The sequence below is a fragment of the Oryza glaberrima genome, chromosome 7 (assembly GCF_000147395.1).
Source record: "Oryza glaberrima chromosome 7, OglaRS2, whole genome shotgun sequence".
Classification (NCBI taxonomy): Eukaryota; Viridiplantae; Streptophyta; class Magnoliopsida; order Poales; family Poaceae; genus Oryza; species Oryza glaberrima.
The window spans coordinates 9,357,649-9,381,940 of NC_068332.1; the positions used below are offsets into that span (position 1 = coordinate 9,357,649).

Below are 24,292 nucleotides of genomic sequence, written 5' to 3' on the forward strand. Positions count from 1 at the left end.
TAAATAGAAAAATAATGTGCCCTAACCGAATTATAACTGATTAATTATTCTGACGAGGATCCGTCAGGCAAATTAAAATTTCGCTGACAAGCCAGTCCCGACGGGATTTCCCTGACGGTATTTTACTGACGTGATAATGGATTTTCCCGATGGTTTGTGGCTGGCAGAAGTAATTAATATGGTTTCTGGTAGTGTGGGGTACATAGCTAGAATTGTTAATTTTGAATTTGAGAATTATTAAATTAAAAACCTAAACGAGGACTCCAAGATGAACTTTGAATTTCAAATTATTAACTTCTTAAAAATTATGCGGTTTTAAACCAATGCAAGTATAATATATAATTATTGATTGGTAGTATTGAAATTGCCTAATTAATCAAGTCGAACTAAACTTTACACTGCACGCCAAGGTGGGAGGTGACATATATATGGCACTTATAAGACAATTAGGAGCATATATAAATGTAAATGTAAACTAGCTGAATGCACGTGCTTTGCTATATATGGGTAAAAAAACTATATATTATAATGTTACCCAAAATAAATATAAGATATATTCACCATCAAATGTGTATATATATCATTTTGCTGTAAGGAATATTCACCTTAATTTGACTTTATATGTAGCTATATATTTAGATTTGATTGATTTTTAATACTAAGAAGTTAAAGGGGTAATGTGTTTTGGGTTTATTTTCACGTGGAACTGTGCGTAGGTTCTCTCGTACTTACACGAGAAATTAATTAGGAGGAATGAATTATATTTTAATAAATGGATATATATTTTTTTAAGAATATATATGATGATTTTCTCTAATTTATTAGAGCGTCGTGATGGTTTTAGAGCATTTGTAATGTTTGATGGACTTTAATGTGTTTGAAAGGAGAGAAAAAGAGAAGATTGAGGTACGAAAAACAAATGAGCTATTAGCATATGATTAATTAAGTATTAACTATTTTAAATCTGAAAGAATGGATTAATATAATTTGTTAAAGCAACTTTATTATAATTTCTTTTTTAAAAAACACACCGTTTAATAATTCAGAAAGTGAAGAGATAAGTCTTCCCTTAAATGGCAGCTGCCGAACACAGCCTTAAGATATATATAAGATATATATAGATATATAGATAGATAGATAGATACGTATATGTTTTGAAAAATCTGGCAACTGACAAACAAGCAGTGGGTCATATATCCAGCGCGCTGCTATATAAACACCATAAGTGTGTGAGGTGGTCTGTGCAAAACAAAAGTGCGAGACGTGCCAAGAACGAAGGCGGGCGGAGATCGATCGAGATCGAAGAATTAGTTGCAGTGATTAGTTTGCATGGCACCGACGACGACCATGGGAAGCGCCTTATACCCGCTCGGCGAAATGCGGCAGTCGCAGCGCGCCGACGGGCTCGCCGCCGTGCTCGCCATCGGCACCGCCAACCCTCCCAACTGCGTTACCCAGGAGGAGTTCCCCGACTTCTACTTCCGCGCCACCAACAGCGACCACCTCACTGCCCTCAAGGACAAGTTCAAGCGTATCTGTACGTGTAAACACACGACAGCCTCTCTTCTTCTGCTATCCAACTCTTCTCAATCGATATATTAATTTTGCATATACACCCCCCATCGAGAATGGATTTTAAACCCTCGAGAAAACGTTCACACGTCCACTCGTTGCTTACATATCACCCAAATGGTTACAAAATAAATTTGCAAAAAAAAAAGATATATTAGCATGTGATGTATCAGTCGATAAGCATATATGTTAAAATTCAACTTTTACAAACTACAAATTATAAAAAAAAATATACAAATTAGAACTCTTACAAACTACAAATTCAACTTTTGTAAGTGTAGTGACAATGCGAGAGCACGCTGTCCATGGTCGGTCGCAGGTCAGGAAATGGGCGTGCAGAGGCGGTACCTGCACCACACGGAGGAGATGCTGTCCGCACACCCGGAGTTCGTGGACCGCGACGCGCCGTCGCTCGACGCGCGGCTGGACATCGCCGCGGAGGCCGTGCCGGAGCTGGCGGCGAGGGCCGCCGGCAGGGCGATCGCCGAGTGGGGCCGCCCGGCCGCCGACATCACCCACCTCGTCGTCACCACCAACTCCGGCGCCCACATCCCGGGGGTGGACTTCCGCCTCGTCCCGCTCCTCGGCCTCCGCCCCTCCGTGCGCCGCACCATGCTCCACCTCAACGGCTGCTTCGCCGGCTGCGCCGCGCTCCGCCTCGCCAAGGACCTCGCCGAGAACAGCCGCGGCGCGCGCGTCCTCGTCGTCGCCGCCGAGCTCACCCTCATGAACTTCTGCGGGCCCGACGAGGGCTGCTTCAGGACGCTCCTCGTCCAGGGCCTGTTCGGCGACGGCGCGGCCGCCGTCATCGTCGGCGCCGACGCCGAGCGCCCGCTGTTCGAGATAGTGTCGGCGGCGCAGACGATCATCCCGGAGTCGGACCACGCCCTGAACATGCGGTTCACGGAGCGCCGCTTGGACGGCGTCCTCGGGCGGCAGGTCCCGGGGCTCATCGGGGACAACGTCGAGCGGTGCCTCCTGGACATGTTCGGGCCGCTGCTCGGCGGCGGCGGCGGCGAGTGGAACAACCTGTTCTGGGCGGTGCACCCGGGCTCGTCGACGATCATGGACCAGGTCGACGCGGCGCTCGGCCTCGAGCCCGGCAAGCTGGCGGCGAGCCGCCGTGTGCTCAGTGACTACGGGAACATGTCTGGCGCCACGGTGATCTTCGCGCTGGACGAGCTGCGCCGGCAGCGCAAGGAGGCGGCGGCGGCGGGTGAATGGCCGGAGTTGGGAGTGATGATGGCGTTCGGCCCGGGGATGACCGTTGATGCGATGCTGTTGCACGCCACCTCTCATGTGAATTAAGTTAATTAATTTTGTTTCATGTAGTGGTTAACTGGATATAATCCGGGGTTACCGGAATTATATTCAGTGAAGCCAAGAATTAAGCGTTTCTTCAGCTCGTTTTCTGACCGAAGTCGGATGTGCCACGACGTGGGATGGCGCGTTTGTTGCATCAGGCGTTTTAATCGGTCATGTTTGTGTGTACTAGTATGAAACAAAAAATGGAAAAGTTTGTATGTAACAAACTCCCACTTGAGGAGATCAATAAATAAAGGAGAAAGAAGATCAGAAAAGCTGCGATTTTTGGCAGCACCAAACTCTTCTGGAATCGCTAGAAATCATTGAATTTTCCATCTAACCGTCGGATTGCATTGAGATTCGTGCGGGGTTGGTAAAAGAAATTCGCGAACACGTGAGCTAAAGAAAAACTAGAGGATGGTATTCCGTTCTCCCAACGGTATAGATTACGATTTCTTTCTACAGTCCGCGCTCACTCCGTGGTGTTGTGTGGGCCCTCCTCGAGTCACCGCGTTCGTCGCCCATCTTCCAAGCGTATCACATTCCAGCTCCCAACCTGCCTAGCAAAGTGCATGTGCATATTCATTCGGCCACGTATGGCCTTGTTCATTTAACCAGACCAAATATACTTGAAGATAGCTTTGTAGTACTAATGTGAAATCACAGTAACAAACTGAAAATTCACTATTTCTATACAATTTTAAAAAACGGATACAGGATGTATGTGATACACGTGATACTTTCACAGTACCATCCTAATATACCAGATCACGTGATACTTTCACAGTACCATCCTAATATACCAGATCGCGCGATACTTTCACAGTACCATCCTAATATACCAGATGTATCATCATACCTCAAGAGTATAGGTACCAGATAATACCCTCGAGGCATCACCCGGTACTATCAAGGTATCACCTAGGCACTCGATATTGTTAAGGTATCATCGTATATCTGATACTCTTAAGGTATCACTTAGTACTCTTGAGGAACTTTTAAGATATCATCGTATATCTGGTACTCTCAAGGTATCACCTAGACCCTCGATATTGTTAAGGTATCATCGTATATCCGATACTCTTAAGGTATCACTCGGTACTCCTGAGATACTTTTAAGGTATCATCGTATATCTGGTACTCTCGAGGTATTACCCGGTACCATCGAGGTATCACCTAGGCCCTCGGTATTGTTAAGGTATCATTATATATCTGGTACTTTTAAGTTATCACTCCAGAGTACCAGATATATGATCATACCTTAACGGTATTAGGCCCGATGATACCTCGAGGGTACCTGATATGATGATAACTTGATTGTATCGGACCCGGGTGATACCTCATTGGTACCGGTGATACCTTGAGAGTACCGGATGATATCTATCTCGAGAGTATCTGATGTATAATGATAGCTAGCTCAAGGGTATTGGATAATATGTCAACATTACTAGATGTGTACCTAAAAATATTATAGAGATTTTATTGTCATCTTATATATTAGCACAACCATCTAGCACATAATCGTCTAACTAAAGTATGTAGCTTTAGACGGAAGAGAAATAGTTAGCATTTATTAGTCAAATATGTGCACTGCAAAATTTAAAAACAATAGATACAAGCCTACCATTGAAGCCCAATAGAGACAGGAGCACGTGATATGTCCAAGGGTTGGCTGCGTGCAGCACCGAGAGCCTGATAGCGAGGTGCTTGTGAGCGTCATGTCAGGATCGGACACGCGGGACTCCGAGTCACGGGGAATTGTACTTGTACTCGCGGGTGTATAGAGAGGTATACTGGCCAAACGGTATATATACCGTCCTCTACTTGCTCTCAAGAAAGAATCAGCCTCGCAACCTATTGATTGCAGTCTCGCTCACGGCGCTAGCCAACTATGTCGTGCACATTTTTTTGGATAGTTATATACGAGTACAAGTTATATATACATTGAAAATACTATGTTGTATAGCTACCCCCAGCTCTTCTCTCGCTCTCTCCTCGTTTTCAGTTTTTCTTCACCGATATTAATTATAGCACATAAATCTACCTTGGAACATCATCTTAAAATAAATAGTAAATTTGTAACAAATTGAATATTAAAACTAGAGTAAATTTCACAAAACTACAGATAGTTTGACCACAATATCGGAAAACTACAGATTTAACATGATGTATCACAAAACTACAGATTTAACACTAATTTTATCACAAAACTACAGATTTAAGGTAAAATATCGCAAAACTACAGATTTAGTAATACAGTTATCACAAACATACAGGTTTAATGTCAATTTAATCACCAAACTTAGATATTTATAACTCAAACATAACATTAGTGCAAAGGATTTAAATCCTAAATTATGTAGTTTTGTGATAATTTTATTCTAAAATATGTAGTTTTGTGATACTTCGTCTTAAACCTGTAGTTTTGTGATAAAATTGTTACTAAATCTGTAGTTCTATCATATACGACCTTAAATCTGTAGTTTTGTGATAATTTGGTCAAAATATCTATAGTTTTGTGAAATTTACTCTTAAATCTATAGTTTTGTGATATACTACTACTTAAAACTATAGTTTCATGCATGATATATAGTTTGGTCGATGTATCTATAGCTTTATGAGAATTCACTCTTAAAAAATCCATCTTAGTTGAGCTTAAGATGTTGTTTGAGAACTTGCGATTATGATAAACAGTTCATAAAATTCTGGGGAAGTTAGGTATCTTAATTTCTAGCTACTAGTTTATTTTGTGAGTTCTACTCATATGAAGTTTGTCATTTCTCTCTCTCAAATGAAGTTGAATTTGTACTTAAGATTTAATGTATTTTATATTTACACCTATCTCTAGTATTTATTTTTCATGAATTTACAAAACATTAAAGTATGATTTTCATGGTTTTTCAACACATAGCTCAGTTCCCCAGGATATTTCCTCTTCTTATATTTTTGGTAGGCAAATTTTGTTATATGACGCCCAAAAATTCTATAATATGCTTGTAGACATCACAAAAATGTGTGATGGTTGAAAAGCACCAAAAAAACTAGTAATTTGCTGGAGAAGACTTTGCTTGAAATAAATTCTTGTAGAACACTTTGCTGGAGATAAATTCTTAAGAAAGACAAAAACACATTTAGGACCACATGCTTCAACACATGATGTTAGAGCGAAAATTTAGAAATTATGTAACTCTAAAGTTGTGATCATTACATCGCTGCATACATCATATTCCATCTCCACTCCAACCTCAAAAACTTTTGGCCCTAGGGGCATTCTCGTCTTTTTAAAGAATTCACTCTCCAATTGAGTTAAAAGTATTCTCTAGTAAATTATCAGTTCTTTTTTGGTGTCTTTTAGCCGTAACACGTTTTTACCATATCTATCAATAAATTACATTAAATTTAAAGTGTTCCGTAGCAAAATTGATCTTCTGGGACCTGGGTACGTAAGAACCTGAACTGAGCGGCGTTCCTTCGGAAGCACAAAAACGCCATTCCGTATATGTTGTCGTGCCCATTGTGGAGATTATGGATACCCCATACCTATACGGCATGTATAGTCCGATTAGGTATGGGGTGCCATGCATAGATAGAATATCGTTAAAGAGACTCGGGTTAAATTCCAAACTTGTATGTTAAGGAAATACCCGGGATCCTAGTCGGTTACGATTAGGTCATATCTGTAACTACCTATTCCGTTAGGAATATGTGTTGTATTTTGTAATACGGACTCCTTCTTCTATATAAGGAGGGGTCCGGGTGCCTCTTGGGGTACAAGTTTCAACTCTCAGATCATACGATCAATAATACACTCGGCGGAATAATCCCCGGACAAGAGTAGGGTATTACTTCTTATTAAGAAGGCCTGAATCTGTATAAACTTCCTTGCCTTGAAACCCATCCACTTTTCTAGCTCGATAGCCACCCCCTTTTAGTATTGTCGAAATCTTGTTTCGACAGTTGGCGCGCCAAGTAGGGGTAGCGTCAAGTTTTTCGCCGACTAGTGCGATGGGTTTCGTCTCCGGTATCGACGACTTCGTCTTCCCTCCCGGGCAAGCGTTCCAGTTCGGCAGCCTCGACTTCATCACCAACGACTTCGGCAAGATTTCTCTCCTCGACTCGGATCCGATCCAGTCGGGGAGAGGCCAGGTCTCCGCCCCGTTCAGTATTCCGAACTCGGCCGAGATCTACCCCAAGCTCATCTCGATCGAGTCGGCTTCAAACCACTCGGACGAGATCCAATCTACTCCAACACGACCTGATCAAGACGAGGGGCCCTATCCCCAATCCTGATGAGACTTCGCGACGATCTGGCCGTTGTCTTCACCACCAAGGCGTCTTCCCCCCGAAGGCCTAGACGGGATCCAGCTTCGGCTTCGATCCAATCTAACTCTAGGGAGGTCGGCGTTATACTCCAACCTCTCAGGACGGTCTCGACGGAAGAACTGGACAGCTACCTCAGCTCCCTCGGTGTCAGTTCTCGACCAACAGAAATCCTCGAGTACAACGACTTCAGCTATCGCTACGACTACGGTATCTTCGACGACTTCGACGACAGCTACGAGGACGACTACACGCCTCTCTTTTTCGGCGTATTCATGGCCGACAACGAGACGATAGAACAGCGCCGAGCCCGAGAAGCGGAAGAAGAACGCACACGACAAGAAGCTGAACGTCGCCGAGTGGAGGAAGAACAACAACGACAAGAGCGAGGATGACTACAGCGTGAACAACATGATCGCGAGCAGGCTGCGAAGGAGGTTGAGGATCGACGACAGCGCGCCTTGGAATCCGGGCGACGAGCACGAGACCTCATCGGTCAACAAGACGTCGACGGGACGACGGTTTTTCGTACCCCCCAATAGAACGTGGTTGCAGCGATCACCCTCCTCGACACCCTCCTCAAGGAAGACGCGCTCAATCAGGCTGACCACGTCGTCAACATCTTGAACCAGACCAAGACCATGATCGCCGCCTCGGTCCCAGCTAACTCCACAAGCACCCGCACGCCGACCGACAGCCGAGTTCCACCTCTTCGATCTCAAGACTATCACCAACCAAGCCTCGGTGTTGTTGGCAAGGGATCCAATCGCAGGAGCAGGGATCATGGCGAACGATCTGTCCACTTGCCCTCTGACCGGTTTAGGGAGCGTCGGGCTGAACGCCCCCGCTCTCCACACCTCAGGCGTCCCATCGATCTTCGCGAGACCATCAACTAGCGACGCGCGGCGAGAGGCTACAACCCCCGCCATTCACCAGATCGTTACGACGACGACGTGGATGGAGTTGCTGCCTTCACGAGCGACCTGCGTCGAGTGGATTGGCCGGCTAGCTTCAAGCCGACTGGAATCGAGAAGTATGACGGCAGCACCAACCCTGAGTCTTGGCTCACCGTCGACGGTCTCACCATCCGCACAGCAGGAGGAGACAGCAAAGCCATGGCAAACTATCTGCCCGTGGCCCTAGCAGATTCTGCCCGATCCTGGCTCCACGGGCTACCCCGTGGCACAATCAGATCTTGGGCGGAGCTTCGCGACCACTTCATTGCCAACTTCCAAGGCACCTTTGAACGCCCCGACACCCAGTTTGATCTTTACAACGTTATCTAGAAGCCCGGAGAATCCCACCGAGATTACATCCAACGTTTTTCTAAGCAACGCAACAAGATCTCTGACATCACCGACGACATCATCATCGCCGCCTTCACCAAGGGCATTTGTCATGAGCTCTTAGTCGGCGAATTCGGCCACAAACCTTCCAAGACGGTCAAGCAGATGTTCGAGAAAGCTAATGAGTATGCCAAGGCTGAAGACGTGGTCATCGCATCCAAGCAGTCAGGCAGCACTTGGAAGCCAAAGAAAGATGCGCCGACTACAGGGGGGAGTGGAAGTACCAATCACAAGGATCGCAAGCGAAAGCCCGAGGAACTTGTAGCAACTACCACACCATCCACCCAACAACGTTCACGCGTCGACACTTTTGACAAGATCATGAACTCCCAATGTCCGCACCACCCAAATTCCAATCACGCGGCCAAAGATTGCTTCGTCTACAAACAGTTCGCAGAGCAATACGCCAAGAGCGCACGCAAGCCGACTGACGGAGATCAAGGCACGTCGAAAAAGGACGATGGAGATGACGCCCCGACTGATTTTCAGGACTCCCGCAAGGAACTTAATCACATCTTTGGCGGATCTCTTACGAATCCAAGCAGAAGCAAAAACTCACCGAACGAGAGATCAATGTCGTTCAGCCCGATACCCCCCAGTACCTTCGGTGGTCAGAGACAGCTATCAAGTTTGACCGCTCGGATCACCCTGACCGAGTGGTCCACCCGGGGCGGTACCCCCTGGTACTAGACCCAGTGGTTCGCAACGTCAAGCTCCAACGATCTCTCATCGATGACGGCAGCGCACTCAACATTCTCTTCGCCAAGACTCTGGATGACATGCAGATCCCTCGGACGGAGCTGAAGCCGAGTAGTGCGCCCTTTCACGGAGTCATCCTCGGGCTATGTGCTACCCCACTCGGTCAGATCACTCTGCCAGTCACCTTTGGCACTCGGGAGAACTTTCGCACAGAGAACATTTGCTTTGAAGTACGCAGATTTCGAGACAGCATACCACGCCATACTCGGTCGCCCCGCGTTAGCCAAGTTCATGGTTGTCCCACATTACACCTACATGATGATGAAGATGCCAGGTCCTCGAGGAGTTATATCCCTGTGAAGCGATATCAAGCAAGCCGTCACCTGTGACAAATAAAGTTGCGAGATGGCTCAGACCCGTGAGATCACGCTCGCTCGAGAGGAAATCCGACTGGCCGCGTCAACTGCGACCAAAGGAGAAGTGCCTGCAATGAAGATGTCAAAGAGCGGAGAAAGCGACGCCAAGACCAAGAAAATTCCCCTAGATCCTTCTGATCCTACTAAGAATGCTGTAATAGGTGCCGAGTTAGATTGTAAATAGGAAAGCGCGCTCATCACCTTTCTTCAAAATAATAAAGATATCTTTACGTGGAAACCATCTGATATGCCTGGTATTCCCAGAGAGGTGATTGAGCACTCTTTACATGTTAAGGAAGACGCCAAACCCATCAAGAAATGACTCCGTCGTTTCGCACAAGATAGGAATGATGCAATCAAGGAGGAATTGATCAAGCTGTTAGCAGCAGGCTTCATCAAGGAAGTCCTACATCCCGACTAGCTGGCAAACCCAGTCCTAGTTTGGAAGAAGACGGAACAATGGCGTATGTGTGTTGATTATACCGACCTCAACAAGTCATGTCCTAAAGATCCCTTCAGATTACCTCACATTGACCAGGTGGTTGATTCAACGACCGGCTGCGAGTTACTCAGCTTTTTGGATTGCTACTCAGGATATCATCAGATCCGACTGAAGGAGTCCGACTGCTTGAAGACTTCATTCATCACACCCTTCGAGGCTTACTGCTACATCACCATGCCTTTCGGATTAAAGAACGCAGGAGCGACTTATCAACGCATGATCCAGAGATGCTTTTCAAGTCAGATTGGTCACAACGTTGAAGCTTATGTTGATGATGTAGTTGTCAAGACCAAGCAGAAGGATGATCTGATTGCGGATCTAGAAGAGACCTTTGCGAGCATCCGCGCTTTCAGGATGAAGTTGAATCCTGAAAAATGCATCTTCGGAGTACCGTCAGGGAAGCTGCTTGGCTTTATGGTATCCCATAGGGGCATACAAGCCAACCCGGAGAAGATCAATGCCATCCTCAACATGAAACCGCCGAGTTCACAGAAAGATGTCTAAAAGCTAACTGGGTGCATGGCGGCGCTCAACCGGTTCGTCTCACGACTCGGCGAGCGGGGGATGCCTTTTTTCAAACTGTTGAAGAAAAACGACAACTTCTAGTGGGCACCCGAAGCGCAAAAAGCCTTTGAAGACTTCAAGAAACTTCTCACTACTCCACCAGTTTTGGCCTCACCGCATCCACAAGAGCCGCTGTTGTTATACGTGTCGGCAACTTCTCAGGTTGTGAGCACGGTCTTGGTTGTTGAGCGTGAAGAAGATGGCCATGTTCAAAAAGTCCAACGACCAATTTATTTCGTCACCGAAAATTTTAGCCGACTCCAAGACTAGATATCCTCAGGTACAAAAGCTGTTATATGGTGTTCTAATTACTGTTAGGAAATTATCTCACTATTTTCAAGGTCACTCGGTCACGGTGGTCACATCATTCCCGCTCGGAGACATACTTCATAATCGCGAGGCAAATGGACGAATCGCAAAGTGGGCCTTAGAATTGATGCCTTTGGATTTATCTTTCAAGTCACGAACTATGCATTTTGACGCCTTAGCAGATATTGTCGCCGAAGTGGACCGAGTGCCAGGAAGACATGCCTGCGGAAAATGTGGAATACTGGACTATGCATTTTGACGGGTCAAAAAGGCTTTCAAGCACCGGAGCAGGAGTTGTTCTGATTTCCCCGACTGGAGAAAGGCTGAGCTACGTGTTGTGGATACATTTTTCTGCGTCCCATAACGTGGCAGAATACGAGGCGCTTCTTCACGGATTAAGGATCGCGATTTCTTTGGGAATTCGGTGCTTGATAGTTCGTGGAGATTCTCAGTTGGTTGTCAATCAAGTTATGAAAGAGTGGTCCTACCTCGATGATAATATGACTGCCTATCGACAAGAGGTACGCAAATTAGAAGACAAGTTCGATGGCCTTGTGCTAACTCATGTTCTCCGACACAATAATGAGGCAGCCGACCGCCGGGCCAACTTTGGTTCAAAACAAGAAGCGGCTCCTTCCGATGTGTTCGTTGAACATCTTTATGAGCCGACCGTTCCAAGGAAAGAAACGACCGAGGCCATGGACACTCAAGAGGTAAACATGCTCGAAGCCGACTGGAGAGAGCCCTTCATAAAATTTTTAACTAAGCAAGAACTCCCTCAAGATAAAGACGAAGCCGAGCGAATTTCCAGGCGAAGTAAACTTTACATCATGCATGAGGCTGAACTGTACAAGAAGAGTCCGTCTGGGATTCTGCAGCGTTGCGTATCTTTGGAGGAAGGGAGACAATTGCTAACGGACATACATTCGGGTATCTGCGGCAATCATGCAGTTGCGCGAACATCGTTGGCAAGGCCTATCGGCAGGGTTTTTTCTGGCCTACAGCCGTATCCGACGCCGAATAGATTGTGCGAACATGTGAGTGTTGCCAATTTTTTGCCCGACAAACTCATCTACCAGCTCAGGAATTGCAGACTATCCCGTTATCTTGGCCGTTTGCGGTTTGGGGGCTCGATATGGTTGGCCCGTTCAAAAAGGCTATCGGTGGTTATACTCATCTCTTTGTGGCCATCGATAAATTCTCCTAGTAGATTGAAGCTAAGCCAGTCGTCACAATTACAGCAGACAAAGCTAGAGATTTTTTCGTCAATATTGTGCACAGGTTTGGGGTACCCAATCGGATTATCACTGACAATGGTACATAGTTCACTAGCGGAGTATTTAAAGATTTCTGTGAAGACTTTGGTATAAAAAATTGTTATGCCTCTGTAGCGCATCCTATGAGCAATGGACAAGTTGAACGCGCCAATGGTACGGTACTTCGGGGAATAAAAGCCCGAGTCTTTGATCGACTGCGTCCCTACGCTGGCAAATGGGTAGATCAGCTGCCATCTGTACTTTGGTCCTTGCGCACTACTCCTAGTCAGGCTACGGGTCAGTCGCCGTTCTTTTTGGTTTATGGTGTGGAAGCAATGTTGCCGAGTGAGGTAGAATTCGAATCTTTACGATTTCGCAACTTCCGGGAGGAGCGCTACGAAGAAGACCGAGTGGATGATCTCAACCGATTGGAGGAAGCCCGTGAAGTAGCCTTAATTCAGTCGGCTCGGTATTTACAAGGGATGCGACGTTATCACAACCGCAACGTCCGATCGCGAGCTTTCTTAGTCGGCGACCTGGTTCTGAGGAAAATTCAAACTACACGAGATCGGCACAAGTTATCTCCTTTATGGGAAGGACTGTTTATAATTTCTAAAGTTACTCGGCCAGGTTCATATCGACTCAAGCGTGAAGACGGTACTCATGTTGACAACTCTTGGAATATCGAGCATCTTCGTCGTTTTTATGCTTAGGCATTGCTTTTTGTATTTTCCTCTCTGACTGCTAACATCAAGTTTTTCCTTGAGTTATCAGTCGGGGGCTACTATAATATTAATGGAGTGTGATTTTTATCAATTCAATTTGTTTACTTGATTTATCATTGCCCTGTTTGATTTTTTGACTTAGTCAATGAGGACTGAAAGTTTTTAACAACTTTTGCGAGTTCTAGGCTCAATAAGGTTTGACAAAAACTTTTAAGAAATCAGGAGCTGAGTTTAAATCATTAAGCACAGCATACATTTATCAGTATTGTACAAATTGTCCCTGCATCATCATCAAAATACAATATCAATCAATCTTTTCATCATCGGAGTTATTAGATCCAGTCGGCCTGAGGTCGGTCTCTTGGAATCTCTCAACAACATCAGCGGCTATCTTGTCGGCAACATTTTGAGCTTCATTGATGAGATCAAGAGCAGCTTCTTCGCTTGTCCTGTCTGCAAAGCCGTCAACGGCTTCAATATCGATTTTCGGGTACAAGGACTTGGTCATCGCTAGCGCCAGGCCTGCTCCCATACTTCCAGCCTCTTTGATGTTTTTAAAATACGTATCCGGAGCAATTCTCAGCTTGTCAAAGATCTCGTCAGCATCAAATGAACTCGGAGCATTGTTATTGAAGAACATGGCTTGGACGAGTGGTGTAGCGGCGTTGGCGACCTCATCTCTAGCTCCTTCAAGTCTCTTGATTTTGTTAACCAAGACGTCGAATTGAGCCTGGGATTTGATTTTGCGATCTGCACAAATGGATTCACATCAACGGGTGGGCATGAAGATAAGAGTGGTTTTTCGAAGCTTCAGCTATAAGTACCTTCGACGTCTTTCAGAGCCGAGTCCCTCTGCTTCGTCAGTTCGCCCTTATCTTTTTCCAAAGCTTTGATTTGCAGTTCCAGCTCGGAAATCTTGGCAGTTTGCACTATATTGTTCCCTTTTGGTTAGTTGCACATGGGTAGCAGCATGAAACAAGTCAGTCAAAGATGACAGTTACCTTTTGACGAACCGCTCAACTCAAAATTGGAGTCTTGGAGCTCGGCGATTTTGTCTCTCATATCATGTTCAGTTTTTCTGGCGAGCTCTCTGGCTTCAAGCAGTTGATCTCTGGTGGCCTCCAAGGTTTCGAGATAGGGAACCAATTTCTCCAAGGTCGTGGTCTTTGCCTCGTTACTAAGATGGATTCTCTATGTAATGAAAGCATCTTTATTCAGCAAAGTGGCCGACAGGATGATAGAAGCCGTGTATAAGAAGACTTACATTTACAAGACGAGTGGCTTGGCCGAGAGCCTTAATCAACATACATAATTCCTCGTCTTCTTTTTGTTTGTTGATCACAATTCCTTGAGGCTGCATTTCATCATCCCACCACTTGATCAATATGGGTGGACGAGAATCTTCAGCCGATCGTATCCGGAGGACCTCCTCTTCATCACCAATCATTGGACCTTATACATTCATGGATGACGATTAAACAGTTGAAGAAGGTTTGTCGGATCAAAATGGACTTAGAAGAGTAGCTTACCTGTTATTATCTCTGGTCGGGTATGAGTAGGTCCTTGCACCTTAACGGGAGACTTGGACCCCGGGTCAGCGCTGGCATCGTTCTTAGGAGGGCTACTGGCTTGAGCCTCTACTTCCGGGATATCTTCGTTTTGTTTTGTGCCCGACTGGTTTTAGGTCAGGGGCTCCTAATATGCACTGACGTTAGCTTCGGCCGACTGGTTTCCAGTCGGGGGCTCGTTGTTGGCTTGTGCATCTCAGATGCTGGTTGATCTTTACTCGGGTGATTTTCGGCAGTCGGCTCGGTTTCTACTAAGGGCCAGTCTTCGTGCCAGTCGGTGTGGGGTCTTTTCCAGAAGGATCTATGTCAGATGGCTTCCTGCAAATTCGAGATATGCTATCAACTTTGCTTCAATAGTGAGTGGCTAACGAAACAGGGGAAATTTTTGGATGGCACATACCTGGATGACTTCCTTATTTTTGGCATGGGATGGCTAGATGTTTTCTTCTTCGGGTTAGCCTAACTTGATTGTTTTTCAGCCACCCTCTTGCTGCCAGATTTTTTGGTGTTATCACCCTCATTGTCGCTTAGCACCAACTTCCTCTTGCGAGAGTCTGACTGATTGGTTGACTTTGAGGGGTTGGGTTGGACATCCGACCAAATTTTTGGTCCTCCACTAGCTTGACCAGTCGGCTGACGGGACGAGCGGCATTGAACAGTTGGAGGATCGGACTTTATAAAGGCAAATTCCTATGCATAATGTTCCACATTTTCAATCGCTTTTGAAGAAGACAAAAGGATGTAACTTGCAAAGGCTGAGATGAGTGATACATACCGGAGGAGGAGGGTTGAAAGCGTTGTATGGTACCACCGGTAGCGGATGTGAGTAGCTGACCACGATGGCATTTGAGAAGATTTTATACATTCTCTCCTTCATAATCTTGAACTCGAGAGACTCTGGGTCCTCTCGGTTGGGGTCATGCTTGCCATCGAATTCAAAAGCAGTGCGGGATCTTTTCTTGATTGGGGCTGACCGGGTCTTGATGAAGTGCCGGGAGATTTGCTCTCCCCGCAAACCTTGCTCTTTCAGCTTCAGCATGCGGTCCATTAAAGCAAGCGCCTAGGCGGCTTCATCTCCCATTGGAAGTGAGTTCCAAGTATCTTGATATACTGGAGGGAGGCAAGAGTACTCGGGAAGAGCTGGTTCAGGGTTTTGTACATAAAACCAATTGGCGTGCCATCCCTTGTTTGAAGTCTTGAAGGGCATAGAGAAATATTTTGGGCCCAAAGTTCCCCTCAATTGAAATCCAGGTCCCCCAACTACGCATGGTTTGCTCTTATTTGGCTGGGGCTTGAGGAAGAACATGCGGCGGAATAGCGCAAAATGCGGCCTAATCCCTAGAAAAGCTTCGCAAGCATGGATGGAATTGGTGATGTGGACTATGGAATTGGGGTTTAGGTGATGCAAACTGATCCCATAGAAATCCAAAATCCCCTAGAAGAAACTTGAAGTCGGAAGAGAAAAACCGCAATAAAAGAAGAGAGAAAATACGACCACCTCGTGTGTGTCGGGGGTTGGAAATGCTTCGCCGAATGCTGGACGCCACCCGATGATCTCTTTCGCCGGAAGAACGCCGTGCGCCACCATCTCCTTCAGGTTCTCCTCCGTTATATCGGAGGGCGCCCACTGGCTCTCAAAGCTTTCTCTCTCTTCCGCCATGGATGTGAACTGGATGATGTGATTTGGTCCAAAATGCGGCTAGGAATGAACGGGAGATTGATGCGGTGGTTGCGCGGGAGACTTTTGTGGAATTTTGGAGGAGGGATTCAAGCTAATCGGCGAACCCTAGCTTCGCCGGCACAGTTTCGCATTGTAGCGAAGAATGGGGAAAGTGGCGAGAGTTTCGGCGGGGAAGATGAAGCGACGCTTTATTTTGGGTGTTATTTCATTAGTGTTTCGGGAGTACTAATGGGCCTAGGCCTGAACAGTACTTCAGCCCAGTTTTGTTATCAACATGGTTGAGTTGTGATCCTTAGGGACTTAGGCTTTTTTGCTTCGGCAATACTTGCTCACAACAGTATAGCCTAATGCTGTTAAAATCCTTTTTGATGCAGTTAGATAATTCTTTGGAATTACTACGATGCAAATAAAAAGTTGCCCAACGGAAAAGTGTTGTACTAATTTTGTAAGCCTTTTTAAGCTGCAAAAGCTGTTTGGGTTTTGTTGAGATGACTGGTTTTTGAATGGTCATTCTCTCGGCATATTATATGCTTATTTTTTGATTATGGCGTGAGTCATGGCCTAGGCTATTTAGACTCATCGATTGTCATGGTTTATACCATATTTGATGGATCTTTTTGAGAGTTTTTACTCGGATTCTTATCATATATGGTAATTTATAAACCTTTAGAGTGTTTTTCACTCGGGTTTCTTTATATCTTCTTTCTTAGTATATTAAAGCTAAAGCAGTTGGCTGGATGTTTATAAAAAGTCACATATGCTCAGCTATATAATACCTTGGATGGGTTGGTTATAGAACCACTCGGATTGGATGTAATTTGTACCTTGACTATATGTTTAGTTTTTAACTAATCACATAGTCGGGGGCTACACCTAATTAGGTGCATCTAGTCTATTTTTCAGCCCTTCACAGTCTTTGATTTTAATACTCGGGAGGCCAGAGCAGAAGGAGTCGGATCGCTCGGATTATCGTTTTGGATTACGAGAGAAGACTATTTCGTCGACTATAAAGGTCTTAGGGGCTACTGTGGAGATTATGGATACCCTATACCTATACGGCATGTATAGTCCGATTAGGTATGGGGTGTCATGCATAGATAGAATATCTTTAAAGAGACTCGGGTTAAGTTCCAAACTTGTATGTTAAGGAAATACCCGGGATCCTAGTCGGTTACAATTAGGTCATATCTGTAACTACCTATTCCGTTAGGGATATGGGCTGTATTTTGTAATACGGACTCCTTCTCCTATATAAAAAGGGGTCCGGGTGTCTCTTGGGGTACAAGTTTCAACTCTTAGATCATACGATCAATAATACACTCGGTAGAATAATCCCCAGACAGGAGTACGGTATTACTTCTTATTAAGAAGGCCTGAACCTGTATAAACTTTCTTGTCTTCAAACCCATTTGCTTTTCTAGCTTGTTAGCCACCCCTTTTAGTATTGTCGAAATCTTGTTTCGACACCCATCGCTGAGCAAAAATACGAGCTACTCCAGCTATTTGGTTCGCTCTTTATTTAGTCAAACACTGCGTTGTGCTTATTAATTACTTCAGTGTAATTAATCACCGTTGCCTATGAATATATCTGGCCAGAGCAGTCCTTCACAAGGCTAGCTGCCACATCTGGATTATATTACTGGTATCCGCTATAATGGTCATGTGTGAACCCATTCCATTGCCGCCCGCATACCATCTAAGCAAGCTAATGCTTCAACCGGGTAATCTTTTAGAAAACCAACACTCCTGTGGTAGTCAAGCCAACGATCGAGCCGACCTGGATTTTTATATATAGATGACTCCGTCTCTAGAGTCCAACCTATCTCTCTCTCTCTCGCCACTCTCTTTTGAGCCTCTCCGCCTCTCTCTCTTGGTCACCACCACACCACTGCCCCTGATCTCTGCCACAAACGTCGCCCCTCCTTCCCTCCACTGGGGTTTATTGTCATGTGAAGGGGGTGGCCAAATCTACCGCCGCGAGCACGGGGGCGATTGGATCTGACGTTGCTGCAAGCTCGGGGAAGGACCACTTGATGCCGGCAGCGGCCCCCTCAACTGTCCTTGGCATGGCGATTTCCTCAACGAATGGTGCTGCCCTCCTATCATGCGGCGCTCAATAGTGGACTTTACCCACAACGAGCAATAGCGGCAGTGGCCTTCTCTCCTTCGGCGTCCTCCTCTATGTGTTCTTGGATTTTATTTTTATATGTGGATGTTGATTTTGTTCTTGAATGTTGATTCTGTGTTTGTTGTTGTTGACCGATCTCAAGGGTGATGGGGGGCTGCTCGACTTTTTGGATATGTGGAACATCAAAGGCGTTGGTTTAGAAACGGTACCTTTGGTTCCTTCTCATCACTCGGAATGCATTGATATCGCATCTATCTTCCATGTTCACCGTCGACGATGCCCACTGGGAGTTGTTATTTCGTTTGAACCGTTGAGGGAAAAGAGGATCGAACCTTTGTTTTTGCAGCTGTCGCTAGGACGTCTCCGAAGATGCACGGTGGAAAAGCTCTGGGAAGTGATTGATGAAGCTACATTCTGCTAGCTTTTCGGAGTTCGGACCAATGTTTTCTTCTCACTGCCTGCAAGATTATTGCCTTTCTAATTATGCCGGCAGGATGTCTGGCGGAGCAAGGAAAAATATACAAGGAGAAAGAGCCCTTCTAGTTTTCAGTTCATTTCTGAATAACTAACCAAACCTTATTTTGGGATTGGTGGGGATGGGAGTATGGAGTTGGCTCCCCTTTTGGCCGCCATGAAGAGCATTAGGGCTATCGCCTATTGGGAATTTGGAATTAACATATTCTTTACGAGTTTCCTCCGTTTCACAATGTAAGATTTTCTACCATTGCTCATATTTATTTAGATGTTAATAAATCTAGACATATGCATGTGTTTCGATTTATTAACATCTATATGTATATGGGCAATACTAGAAAGCCTTATATTGTGAAACGGAGGGAGTAGCAGACAAACAATACCGCTGATAGATAGGTAGATGAAGCAGTACTGCTTTAGCGTATATTTGTTGGTACAAACAAATAAGTCTGCAGCTATAAGGCAGCACACATCATTCATGTCTTATTTAGTTAATCCCTCCCACAAAGGGATTAAGGGAGATTTGGAGGAAATTTATTTCATATCTATTATGATGTGCAATTATTCCTCTTCAATTCCCTCCCATCTACTTCAATTCCCTACAAAACAAATAAGGCCTTAATTAGTGGATTAGTTTCTTTAGAAATAATCTCCACGACGCTCTTTTTTCGATTAAGATGTATTCCTCTATCGAGTTCCATCTCACGATACATGTAAATGAGATATGTGCTTACCGATGTGGAAGTGGGGTCCGAAATTACCGGAATTTTGGAATCGCAATCCCTGCCACAAGAGCATCAGCTTGTGACGCGGCTCAGTCACGTACGTGGACCGTGCTCAAAGCGCTAGCTGGCCAAGCACAAACACAGCTACGTCGGTTGGCAGGTATGCCATCCATACGGGGAAGCGGTTAACTACGACTTGATCTACTCCTTCCATCTAATTCAAGACGCGCACACATTTTTAAGATTTTACTCCTAAATATTTGACCAATAATATTTTATCACCTTATATATGTGGGTTTGCCCTCATTATCTGTGTTAGTTTGCGACGTTAGAAAGATGAACAAACTGGTAAGATATATATATCAACCAGGTTAGGCTGTTTGACTGCTTGCCTAACCCAGTTTGGTGCATAATATGTAGACATTTCTCGCGCAATTACAAGACTAAATCTAATAGTTTGACGACATATATATAAATATAATAATGTTCAATGTCACAGCCCATCTTGATTTCTCAGCAACTAAGTCCGTGTGGATCTCATGTTCAACCAAAAATGATAGCACCTATATGGCATGTAATTAAAGCCAGTGCTTTGCACAACTCACATTTACATCCTTCGCCTGATACCCATATATAATGTCCTCATCAAGTTCCACCTGTTCCATATAGAAATAAACTATAGTAAGCAAATTAATTGTGCTTCTCCTAATTATAACCTGCAAGAGAACATAAATTATTCCAGAGAGAAAAGAAAGGTAATTCTATATGTACCAAATTCATGTTCTGTATAACAAGAAAGATCAGTGTAGATAAAGCAAGTGGTATATGCCCACTTTCCACTAGCAACTAGCTAGTTTTTATCATACTATCATGGATGAATAACAAAATTTCAAGGGCTGATCAGGTTATTATTAATAAGAAAGGTAGGTGTATGATGCCCTCAGAGAAAGAATGATATTGTGATGGTTGATTTACCTCAGTTGGCTTCTTGGATTTTTTCCCTATATTTGATCTCAAATCAGAACCAAGCACTTTGGGTTTCTTTGCTATCCGTTCATCCAAAAGATCATCTTCATTCGTCTCACCTGCCATCATTTTGGATTTTTTTTTCTTAGTGAAGGTCAAATTGAAAATCACAGGCTATTAACCTTTTTATCTGCTAAAAAAAATCCAACATCTGTAACGTATTAGCTGGCCAAGGCATATTAAAATTTCCTTCACATCATCACACGGTACGCTGAAAAATATGTTCAAGTTAAATCAATAGTAGGGGAAGTCACATTACCATAATCACCACCAGGGAGGCCTTCATAGTCTTCCATATCTTCCATGTCATCCATATAGTCTCCTTCAACATACTCTTCCACCTCTTCCTGTATTGACAATTGAATTCACGATACATGGATTAGTTCATGAAATGTGAGATGAGCAAGTCTGCGCCAATTAACGATGCTTACTATGCTTACTTCTTCATCTTCCTCGGGATCTACATCACCTTTTTCCATGTCAAGAACTCTGATAAAATCTTTGATGGGATAACTATAGATCATGCCGTCATCGCCGCAAAGACGTTCCTTCAATTCCCTTTGGATAGCCTGCATGCCAACAGGTATATCAGAAATAATAAGGCAAACTATGAAACACATGAATAACATCAGAAATAAAAACCTTTTCTATTTGAGTGGCATATTCAGCTTTCTCCATTCTCCTGAGATCTCGCTGAGTCTGCTTCCGGGGCATTGTCTTCAGCTTCTCTCTGACAGGGCGAGATAGGAAGATGATTATAATTTTCATAAAATAAGAGAAGTCAACAAAAGAAAGTCCACAAAAAGAATATACATCAACAACACAAATCAGATTATAATGAATCTACTCTACTGTATATATCTATGTATAATACCACCGAAGTTGAAAGTTGAGAGGAACATGATTATAATCTTTTCATAAAATGAGAGAAGTCAACAAAAGAAAGTCCACAAAAAGAATATACATCAACAACACAAATCAGATTATAATGAAACTGCTGTACTATATATGTATAATACCACCGAAGTTGAAAGTTGCGGTCTACCGCTACCGATATTATTTCTCCATTAGTATTGAAAAAAGTTCCTATAACGATATGGCACCCACCCACATAGAATTGTAAATAAATAATTACTATTTTCTCTTTCAACAACGATATGGTGTAATATGATCAGAACAGTATAAGCAGAAAAGTCATAATGAAAACACTATGGAAAATAAACCGAAGAGCTAGCCTACCTCACTTTCAGTCGAAGCTTCCTCATTCTTATCCGATACTGAGTCATTTTTGTCAGGCGCTGCTTAATCTTGTGCACAAGTAACTTGGGCCAAAATTCCTACACAATGAAGGAAAGACAAGCTATGAGACTAAATAAAGTTTACAACCAGATGGGGAATGACAAAATATGTACGCTCGAAGTGCATACAAGATGCTTGTTGATGACTTCAATTGCTTTCTCATAATTCCTTGGCAGTTTGACCCTCTCCCATAATTTGTTTGGAAGATGTGCTCTTTCAGCTGTTTTCATGTATAAGTAGAAAATACCTGCAAGACAGAAAAAAAAGGATACATCCAAAATAGAAACAGAATAATGTAACCAAAAAGAATCAGATGATAGACATAATTTCTATATGGGAAAGAATTGGGAGCATATATCACAAGTATGCGTTGGTCAATTGAAGATTAGACTGCAATCTGCATCCTTGGGTGTAAGAATTCTGAAAGCCTATAATTGAGGAATTAATACATTCATGGAAAGACAAAAAAAAAAGGCTTTCTGCAGTACTATATATGGAGTATATTCACTTTATAAAATAAACAAATTAAATAAGCTTCCATGCTAGATCAAATTAAAAACAGAAACAGTCATATGTTGTGTTTAACATTAAGGTTCTATCCAATCTACTCACAATATATATGAACTTAGTGGGAATTGATAAGTGATAACAACGATCACAGTCACAACAAAACAATTAATTTCCCTCCAATCAAAGACCAATTGTATGTCCTAACAGCAACTCTAAATTAGGTAGTATTAATGTCAGTCACGAAGGGCAGTATTCACCGTCATGGTCGCGGATGGTGGCGTAGCGGCTGTTGGCGAGAGGGCATGAGCTCCGGTTGCATATGCCGGTGGCGTTGTAGGGATTCCGGCAGAACATCCCTGTCGTGATCCTGCGCAAACCAATCCAAAATCATCACATCACATCACATCACCGCTGATCAGTTTATAAACTGACAATAATTATCATCTGAATTAGGCCATAACCACAACGAAAGCAATAGGAAGGTGGATGAGTTCGTTCACATATATACTTGGCCATGAAGCTGCAGTGGTTGTGGCGGATGCAGTGCCATATCACGTCGTCGCTCATCTTGGATGCCTTCCTCTCAGCCTGCTTGGTGCGGTTGCGGGTGCTCACCTCACCGGCGGTGCCGCGCGTGGGATGGGAGGATGGGAGGAGATGGGCGTGCGCAGGCGGCCGAAGAAGAACGATCGACTAGGGCAAAATAAAGCCTGGTATTCGGCTTTGACCCAGCACAAAGCCCACGTTGGCCCGGTTTGAACCATTCCAAAGGAATAAGTTCACTTTGACTCTCTTAACTAGTAGCTGAATTTGAGTCGTATCCTGAACGACAACACCGGATATCTCGACCCTCCAACTATTCAAATTGGTACAATTTGATTCCCTCGGTGATTTTGGAGGGCAGTTTCGCTGACGTGGCGCCTACGTGGTGATATTGACCTGGTCTTCGTTCCACATGACATTGACGTGGCTCTTAGGTAGTATTAAAAGAAAAAAAATATGTGTTTCACCCATTTGTCGATCACACAAAAAAAACTATAAGACCCACTAACATGTGGATCCCAGATGTTCCCTTTTTTGTCCACCCTCTCTCTCCCTTCTCCCTCTTTCTCTTTCTCTTCCCTTCCTCTTCCCCTTTGGCCAGGTGATGGCTGGAGCGGTAAAGGCGAGCTCGCAGCTGAGCGAAGGCGAGCCCACAACGGCGATGGCAAAGGTGGTAGAGCGAATAAGAAAAGGAGACCGGGGAGAAGAGGGGGGAGAGAGAGAGAGACGTCCCCGTCACCGTTGCCGCCGTTGCCCAAGAGCTCCCCCGCCGAGTGTTAGGCCCAAAAGTTTAGCTAAATTTTCATAATATTTTGTGTATAAATCCTTGTCCAGGCATTAAACCAGGGTACACAAAACGACAAATTAATATACATATCCAAATGTAAATAAAGCGTAAATCTATATTTATCTATCTATCTATACCTATCTATACTAATTGGGCACTTTCTTCGAGCTCTAATGTTAGTCAGAAAAATCTTACCGTTGATCAAGTAATAAATATCTGTACTAATTGGACACTTTCTACGAGCCCTCAAGTTAGTCAGAAAAATCGAACCATTGATCAAGTAAATTACAATATAATGATGATGATTCATGACCGTAGATATAATCCTAAGCATATCTATACTATTTGGGTACTTTCTACGAGCCTCACGTTAATCAGAAAAATCGAACCGTTTATCAAGTAAATTACAATATCATGATGATTCATGACCGCATATCTAATCCTAACGATAACTCAAAAGCCAATCTAATGGTAATTATGAAGGCCATCTCATCTGTGTTGTGGGCCATATTCATCAAGGTCCATAATTAACCTTGA

General features: G+C 44.2%; 1 protein-coding gene and 1 pseudogene across 1 annotated transcript; one reads left to right on the forward strand and one right to left on the reverse strand.

The window, feature by feature from the left end:
* The first annotated feature begins 1,329 nt into the window (after window positions 1-1,329).
* Window positions 1,330-2,880, forward strand: LOC127780710 (bisdemethoxycurcumin synthase). The gene is made up of 2 exons (XM_052307668.1): window positions 1,330-1,537; window positions 1,892-2,880. Exons 1-2 carry the CDS (start codon window positions 1,330-1,332, stop codon window positions 2,878-2,880), a joined length of 1,197 nt encoding a protein of 398 aa, XP_052163628.1.
* A 17,032-nt stretch (window positions 2,881-19,912) lies between these two features.
* LOC127780540 (uncharacterized) lies at window positions 19,913-23,081 on the reverse strand (annotated as a pseudogene).
* Between the last annotated feature and the right edge of the window lie 1,211 nt (window positions 23,082-24,292).

What these genes read in the sequence shown, in the direction of transcription:
- LOC127780710 (XM_052307668.1), top strand. Translation starts at nt 1,330, where the DNA reads ATGGCACCGACGACGACCATGGGAAGCGCCTTATACCCGCTCGGCGAA. An exon ending in GGACAAGTTCAAGCGTATCT is followed by an intron (nt 1,538 to 1,891) that starts GTACGTGTAAAC and finishes GGTCGGTCGCAG; the next exon opens with GTCAGGAAATGGGCGTGCAG.